Source organism: Hyphopichia burtonii (assembly GCF_001661395.1).
Source record: "Hyphopichia burtonii NRRL Y-1933 unplaced genomic scaffold HYPBUscaffold_1, whole genome shotgun sequence".
In the NCBI taxonomy this organism is placed as follows: Eukaryota; Fungi; Ascomycota; class Pichiomycetes; order Serinales; family Debaryomycetaceae; genus Hyphopichia; species Hyphopichia burtonii.
This window is the reverse complement of record NW_017963728.1, coordinates 755,155-763,640: the sequence shown is the minus strand read 5'-3', so window position 1 is coordinate 763,640 and position 8,486 is coordinate 755,155. Positions and strand designations below refer to the sequence as shown.

Below are 8,486 nucleotides of genomic sequence, written 5' to 3'. Positions count from 1 at the left end.
AACTATGAAAGTTTTCCAGATATTCTCTGTTTACGCTTCACTCGCGTTAAAAGAGAAAATTTTTGAAAAAAGTGGAAATCGGCCTTGGTCTGTTTTAGAGATTGTCACGTGAAAATCATGTGATCGAGGCTGGGCTCTTGCACTACCCTTATTTCTTGCTGCAAAAAGCTCCTACTTTATAGTCTTAGGGTATATTCGTTATCTTACAGTGAAGTCTTAGGGAATATTTGTTAACTTACGGGGAAGGTCGGATGAATGTGTATTGAAAGAGATTATAGCTTGTTTAAGGGCGGGCCGTTTTTGGCTACTAGCATGTCCCTTGCATACAAAGCACAAGTGCCAATGCAAGTTAGTAGTAAAAATGAAAAAGAAGTCCAAGAGATTGCTTCTGCTCTGGTGCCTAATTTAATTTGGATCAGATAGGCAGAAGAAGCAGTAATGAATTTTTTAGCACTAGTCACTGCTTCGTGCTGTAGCATGGCACCCAACCCCCATAGTAAAGTATCTAGTCCCAGTAAGCCACAGCTAATTCTTTTGGCCCAGATTTTACCAGGAATGAATGGGACTACTGCCCAGATCATAACAAAAAATAGAATTACAGTCAATCCCAAGACTGCAAGCAATAACCTAGGATGACAGTTGGAAGAAAAAACTCGTGCAACTTGTAGCAAATCAATATTAGCCTCTGATTTGGTATTCTGGACAGACACCCCAGCAAAGCTGGAGGTGTTGAACGAGCTAGCGCATGTGGTAGTTCCTCCTATCTCCACGCACATAGCCAAATAGCTGGTGCTTATTCTCAAGGAAGATAAATCAGAAGTTTTGTTGAGGGTTTTGTGTGCCCGTTCGATATTCGAGTCCAATGGAGCGCTTTCATTAAACCTTAATTCAACAAGGTAGACGTCAGAGAAGGTATTTGGGGTATCCATGCACCCAATAAGGAGAAAGCCTAAGAGGAAAACTGTGATGAAGACAATGAGAACGAGTATTAACTTGGGAAGTTTTTTTAAAAGCAACCCAATCATTGTTCATTGAGGTTGATATGCAAACAAAAAAACTACAGCATTGAATCAATTCGCTTCTTCTTATATAGGTCTTTCGTGGCTCTCTTTGGTTCCTGCTCGGTATTCTCTCTTTACTGGTCTGAAACAACTGTCATTATGAAACAAACTTGATGAAAATCGGAAAAAAATTGTAACTGCGAAACGATTTTGCGACAATTTTGCAGTGAATGAACGACATAAACTTTATATATTAAGGACTCTGGAACAGATAAATCTATAGGTGATAGCTAGATGAAAAAAAGGGAGGAGATATATGGAAAAAAAATATAAATGAAAAAAAAAAGAAATCATAGGCATATAGAGAACAATCTAGTTACTTAGCTGTTTTAGAGTAAAAAATGTAGCAGCCCAAGCAAGTCTAAGGATCAAGATGGCAGCAATTAAAGTGGCAAAAGGGTAGATAATTTCCAAGTTACTCTTCAATTTGAAATCCGCAGTTACGGTTCGATCTTTTGATTTGGCTTCGGTATTAGTGGATTGACTAGTTACGTCAATAAAAGTTCCGTATTTATAAAAATTCAGAAGTAATAAATCTTTTTCGTACCAGATTTTGAATAGCCATTCTTCGAATTTTTTCAAGTCTTCATCTTTAACATCGTCGATATCCACGGTATCTTCACCCAAAGGAATATCTTTAATTTTGAAACCTCTAATATGATAATTTATTTTAGCTGGACCATAACCAAGAAGGTAAAAACCTTTTAAAGTGAATTTATCTTCACCGAATTCTGTAGGAAGCAAATCACTATAACCAGTAGTTAAATCATAAACAACTTCGACTGTATCTCTTAATTTACGTAAAGTTAAAAACAAACCTCTTACTCTAGGCATTAAACAGTGATTTAATTTAGGAATACCTAATTTTTCACAAAATTTTTCTGAACGAAGTTTAGTATGAGCAGAATTCACCGTACCTTCAGGGAATAAAATGATTTGATAAGGCCATATTTGATCTGGTCTATTACCTTTTGGCCAATGTTGAACCAGCAGTTGGGCCACATTAGTAGAGGCAACATGGGTCACGTTATTAGCAGGACCAAGGCCTCTGGCATTAGCATCAATGGTGAGTAATTGGTTTGTTAAATTAACTTTATCGGCTTCCCATTTTCTCAGTAAGAACATGAAATTAAAATTTTTCATACCATAACCAAGAACCGGAATCTTAGATAAATCTTTTAGTATGATATGGATAGAATCAGCTAAACGAGCAGTATAAGAAATAAACCAGATAAATAACCAATCGGTATAAATTTGATGATTTGAAATGAATACTGAATTCGGACAAAGAATTGATAGTAAATTACCATTAGGATCAACCTTAAAAGAATCGCTCTCTGGTATTGATGCCGAATCGTAGGTAATTGAGATTTGACACGGGTTTATCCACGATGTAACAAATGTAAGCAATGTAACAAAATGAACTTTAGTAAGTGAAATAACCGCTTGCTTTTGACTTGGATCATTTTGGAAGAAATAAATCCCACACATTTGGGTGAAAACTGTGGCCAAACATCCTAAAACAAAGACAAAACCGAGAACTACTGTTCTTATAATGGATATAGTCCAAGTATGTCTTAAAGACAGCATTTTATAGGATTAAGATGGGCGGCAAAATAAACACTAATTAATCAAGTATGCAATTCACAATCCAATTGCTCAAGCTCAAAGTACCTTTCAATCAGTAGCAGTTAGTCAAAACACTATTCAATCGGTCTGAAATTTATATAAATTGTTGGATTTACCCAAAAACCTACCAATATATAACCCCATCCTGGTATATGGGTAATCCAGCTTAACCATCCGAATCACCATGCGAAGCCCAACGAAAAAACACCCGTACAACAAACCCATCCCATACAAAAAGATCCATCAAAGACTCCATCACAATAAGCAAAGCATTGCTGTCAATGAAGAATAGACTTCTTTGTTAGGTTATTGTTTGCAAATGTATGAAATTGCTCTGTTCACGGAGTAATCCCGACTACAATACTGATCTTAGGGTCTCAAGACCATTACCAGGTGATTTTGCAACATGTCTGCTTTCTGCAATTCCTTTATTGTATGAGCTCAATACTTATCCATCTCATGTTTTTAATTATATAATTGTTCTCATTTCCTATACACTTCCAATATACTTCTTGTTCTATTAATTATCTTGTTCTATTAATTATCTTGTTCTATTAATTATCTTGTTCTATTAATTGTCTTATACTTTTAATTGTCTATATCTATCTATCCTTAGTTTCCATCTTTTCTGTTGGCGTACGCCCATACAACAACATCCCTTGCATCCACCTTAACACCTTTTCCTCTGGACGTTTAGCTTATGCTACCCTATTACCTTAGACCTTCCCTTCGCCCTCACAGTTGACGTATCGGCACAGTTGGACGTTGTACGTTCCGATCGGTTGGTGGATAGAGCCTTGCGCACCAAATTACTTAGTTGACCGGCTTTAAACTTTTTTGAACGGTACATATGACTTTTTAGGGTGATGCATCAAGGTGTCAAGCTTATACCGGTGACCTACTCCTGACTCTTTCTGTTCTTATGAAAAATTTTCAGTGATTGAACAACTGGCGTTTACCTCGTGAACTAGACACCAAGAAAGCCCTGACTTGTACCAAGCTATTTTGTGCATTGGCTGATCCACCAACTTTCACAAGACATTATACTGTTTTTCTATTCTGCTTCTAACTTATTCGTTATAAACGATTAGCTTTTAGCTTATTTCAAACTGTTAGCATTTGCCTATTATCACGACTAGTTAGCTATTAGCTCTTTGATCACTGAGGTGGAGAATAAAAACACATGCATAACATGACTCATCAGCAAAATTCGATGGTTGATGGGAAATCGGGCTCCAACGATGGAGAAGACGTTAAATCAACCGAACCAGGTCCAAAAGCAATGTCCTCTTCTGATAACGCCATGGGGACTTATCCAGACTCCGGGTCGCTCCGCAGCTCTCAAACTTCAATTAACTCCACTCATCAGGTTAATGCTTATAGAAGTAATCATCACGGTGAAGATGAAGACGAGGATGACGATGAACTAGAAGCTGCTGACGATCCCGTGAGTATCAACACCCCGGCAGTAAGCCGATATGGTCTGAATGTTCCTGCTAGTAGACATTCTTCGAGGCTTTCCAGATCATCAAGTAGAGTTCCGGTTTCTCAAAGAACTGGTCTTCTTGCCTTCTTGACCCTTGTACCAGAATACTATAACCCCCGTGAATACAAAAAAAACGTTAAATATATCTTGGTTGTGGTGGTGGCAATTGCCGCAATCACTGGTCCAATGGGTACTTCGATCATGTTACCAGCTATCCATGATATCGTTGATGAACTAGACACTTCAACGTCGATTGTTAATGTCTCGGTGGGGATTTACCTTTTATCCTTGGGGATATTCCCCTTGTGGTGGTCTTCATTTAGTGAAAGACATGGAAGACGGTCAGTTTATATCATTTCAAATATTATTTTTTTTGCATTCACCTTAGGGTCGGCTCTATCACCAAATATCGCCGGTCTAATCATTTTGAGATTCTTGAGTGGTTGTGGTGGTTCTGCAGTTCAGTCGGTCGGTGCTGGAACCATCGGTGACTTGTTTGCTCCTCACGAGCGTGGTGCTGCAATGGGGGTCTACTATCTTGGTCCTCTCTTGGGTCCATTTTTATCTCCCATTATTGGTGGTGCTGTTTCTCAAGCTTTTGGTTGGAGAGCTACCATGTACACTTTGGTCATTTTCATTGGAGTAAGTCTTATTCTCATCATTACCGTACTTCCGGAAACTTGTAAAACTGGCCTTCACGTAAGAGAAGCAATTCGTGAACATTTGGATAATGAAAATTTATTAGATGAAAAAAATGATGATTTTGTTCAACCAAATGATCCTGAAGCTGCTTATTCTGCAAATGGGAAAGTTGAACACCATCCCGTTTCTTCTCGTAATTCTCAGCATAGTTATACCGAAGCAGATATTGAACGAATTGCTTCTAACTTGTCCCGTCAAAATTCTCGTTCTCAAAAATCGTATCTCGATTTAGATGAAGATTATGAATTAGCAGTTGATCCCGTCATGCCTACTATTTCAAGAAGAGCTTCTAACGTATCTAATGTACCCAAAGGTCATCAGGATCAACGTTTCCATCATCAATTAGATCAATTAAATCACGATGTCTCTCAAGATGAAAAACCCCAATCGAAAGAAGAAGTGTCAGGTGGTGATTCTAATACTTTGAAACTTGGGGTATTCGTTTATGACTACTTAATTAGACCAACCCATTCCGTTGTGCTTTTAACTTATCCTCCGGTTTTGCTAACTATCACATATTCGTCAATCTGTTTTGCTCTTGTTTACTTCTTTAACATGACTATTTCTCTTGAATATGCTCGTGCTCCCTACAATTTCTCGAGTATCATCATTGGTCTAATGTATATTCCTAACTCAGTCACCTATTTCATTGGTTCCATTTTTGGTGGACGCTGGACGGATCACCTTTTGAATAAATATTCAAAAAGTCACAACGGAGAAATTGTTCCAGAATCAAGAATATCGTGGAATATTGTGGTAGCCGTTGTCTTATACCCTCCCGCTTGTTTGATATTTGGTTGGTGCTTAAAATTTGGGGAACACTGGGTGACTCCATTAATCGGAACTGCCTTATTTGGGTTTGCTTCAATGTTGGTCATCGGAACAACCGTTACCTATTTGGTTGATATTTTACCTGGTAAAGGAGCTACTGGTGTTGCATTGAATAATTTATGCCGTCAAATCTTAGCTGCAATTGCTACATTTATAGCAGAACCTCTCTTAAATGCATTGGGCGCTGGTATTCTTTTTTCCATATTGATGGGTATCATGCTAGTGGCCACCGGTGCAATTATTTTCCTAAAAAGAAGTGGTCAAGCTTTTAGAGGTAAATATGACTTAGATCTGTATTATGAAAAGCTCTGATTCTACAAATTTGTCTAAGTCCATATCTGCAAAATCCCATTTAATATTTATTATAGACAGTTATTTTAATTGAAATATACAAGAATCTTGAAAAAAAAAATTATAAAAAAAAAAAAAAAAAAATATAATTAGTACCTAATCGTAATTATCGTTTAGCTCTTATTCCTGTAACGAAAGAATATCATCAAATAAAAAGTCAACGTTGACACCAACGCTCTTTAAATCGTTTAATTGGGGTCTAATAACATCGAGGAATTCCTGGAAATATTGAGGATCCTTTATTTTGTAGATTTTTTCATCTGATTCAGGGTCACTGGTAACAGTTATAAGAGTACCATATAAATGTTTTTTGACTGACAGAACCAATTTGGCTACTTCATCAATGCACCAACTTATAAAACCACTGGAATCAACGTCCTGTTGTTTATGGCGCTTGATGATTGGTTTGATACACTGGTTATACACCGTTATAGCTCTTTTGATGATCGACACATGGATAATAACCAAATTAGATAAATAATTGACAATATCAATACGAGTAGAGCCTTGAACTCCAACGACCAATTTGGCAATAGTACTTGACAAATATGAAGACATAGCTTGTAAGTAAGAAGATATTCCTTCATCTAATTGATCAAAATTTTGATAAAACTCGATTATTTGAGAAATTTCACCATTACTGAGTTTTGCGATATTCTGTTGTAAATCAAAATTAAGATATTGTTGAACCTTGAGTTTCCTGTTACCGATTTTTAATTTAATAACATCAATCAATAGTTTTATTTCTTCTTCGATACCATTATTTTTACCACGGCTAATCGAAGACTCTATAGAATTGAGTTTCCCCTCTATATGATTAATCAAACCTACTGACTCATAAAATTTATTATGAGCTATATGAACATCTACTTCATCAAGTTTATCTTCGATACTTTTCAAATCAATGAAAAATTTACTTTTATCACCAGTGGCAGTATTTGGATTGAATCCTTTGCCAAAATCATGAGATCTATTTCTCGAATGAACACGAGCTGAAATATCTTGAAGTAAAATATCTGCACTTTGTCTTTTTATACTATTTGTTCTTGTTTGGGAACTATCATCTATATTTGACAGTTCCATAAACCCAGATCCACGAAGTGATTCTCGAAGTTGTCTTTTCTCATCTGTTGTTTCAGATCCATCAGTTGATTGATTTATAGATTTGCGAGCATCCAATAAACGATTTTTTTGTAGAATTTCATTACTGCCTTTAGTATAAGCATCCATTATTTTCAAAAAATGATCATATCTATCAGTTCTATAAACATAGCTCAAGGATTTGGATCTAACATTAATGGCATAAGCTTTATTTTCTTCTTTACCGGAATTTACTGGTTGAGGAACTTGAATTTCAGATAACTTGATCTCTTGCAATGGCCAGCAAAGTATAGCTTGAAGTTTCTTACCACTAGTTCCACTATCTTGACCTGATGAGCTTTTTTTAGTAGCAATCAACATCAAATCATTCAAAATGAAAAGATGGGTGGCTTTAGTTGTTTTCCAAGTCCCTACATTCACTTCTAGCCACCTACCACTCTCAGCAAGAACATGTCTCCCCGGTATGGCTTGGATGAACTTCGACGCCCCTTCAACATGTTTAAACAAAGACTGGAGTTCAGTTGCCCACATTTTCTGTAAAACAAGAACAGAAGACCGATCTTTTCTCTTTTTGGGTATTTTGAGTGAGCTCGGGGCATTTTCATAACTAGTATTTGCACTATTATTTTGTGGTTCGAGTTCCAAGTCAAGACGTCTTCTAGCAGACTCCCTAAACTCGTTGAACACCTCATACAAGTCTTTAGTAGTTACTCTTAGTTTCATCAACTCTTCTTGAGTTGACTTCAAATCATGAGTAAGCTCTAAGATGTTCTTTTGATTTTCGTTAATGTTTTCCTTAATGTCCCTGGTCACAAGCGCCTTTTTCTTAACCAAAAATTTATAATGATCATCGATCTCACCAGCGGTCCCGTTAGACAACTTATTCAAGATGGTGGCCTCAATCTCATCAAACTCTCCACGCTCTTCCTGGATGCTTTCAGCAATCAGCGCATTATCCGAGTTCTGAGTAACAGTCTTATTCAAACTAGGTACCGGAGGTAGATTTTGCAAATCAAACGGTGGTGCTCCACTCTTCCCATTTTGCATAGCCATAGCATGGATACTCAATCTTCTGGAGTTCTTCCTGTTCTGTACGTTCGACCCTGCTCCGTACGGATTAGGCACCTTCAACCCACCCCCAGTATTGGCCCGGTTTCTAACCTTCATATCATTGGGTGATAACACCGATGTGTTGGCGTTGGCATATGGATTACTGCTCTTCTGCGCCTTGGCCGACGTCAGCCACGGTGCTCTGCTCTGACGATGCGATGCTTTATGATCCATTCTCTGCTGTCAATCTGTCAATTGGAAGCTATTGCAATCAA

The 8,486-nt window shown here is 37.3% G+C and overlaps 4 protein-coding genes across 4 annotated transcripts; 1 reads left to right on the top strand and 3 right to left on the bottom strand.

The window, feature by feature from the left end:
- Window positions 1–299: 299 nt before the first annotated feature.
- On the bottom strand, window positions 300–983 carry FIG1 (Fig1p; the record flags this gene model as incomplete). Its single annotated transcript, XM_020223842.1, has 1 exon — window positions 300–983. A coding segment is annotated over one exon (684 nt), but the record flags the coding sequence as incomplete, so codon positions are not given.
- A 390-nt stretch (window positions 984–1,373) lies between these two features.
- Window positions 1,374–2,651, bottom strand: HYPBUDRAFT_103432 (putative acyltransferase; the record flags this gene model as incomplete). The annotated part of the gene is made up of 1 exon (XM_020218265.1): window positions 1,374–2,651. One exon carries the CDS (start codon window positions 2,649–2,651, stop codon window positions 1,374–1,376), a length of 1,278 nt encoding a protein of 425 aa, XP_020078674.1.
- Window positions 2,652–3,972: 1,321 nt separating this feature from the next.
- On the top strand, window positions 3,973–6,021 carry QDR3 (Qdr3p; the record flags this gene model as incomplete). Its single annotated transcript, XM_020222054.1, has 2 exons — window positions 3,973–4,016; window positions 4,206–6,021. The coding sequence occupies 2 exons, from the start codon at window positions 3,973–3,975 to the stop codon at window positions 6,019–6,021; spliced, it is 1,860 nt and encodes a 619-aa protein (XP_020078673.1).
- Window positions 6,022–6,180: 159 nt separating this feature from the next.
- On the bottom strand, window positions 6,181–8,445 carry EXO84 (exocyst subunit; the record flags this gene model as incomplete). Its single annotated transcript, XM_020218263.1, has 1 exon — window positions 6,181–8,445. The coding sequence occupies one exon, from the start codon at window positions 8,443–8,445 to the stop codon at window positions 6,181–6,183; it is 2,265 nt and encodes a 754-aa protein (XP_020078672.1).
- Window positions 8,446–8,486: the final 41 nt, after the last annotated feature.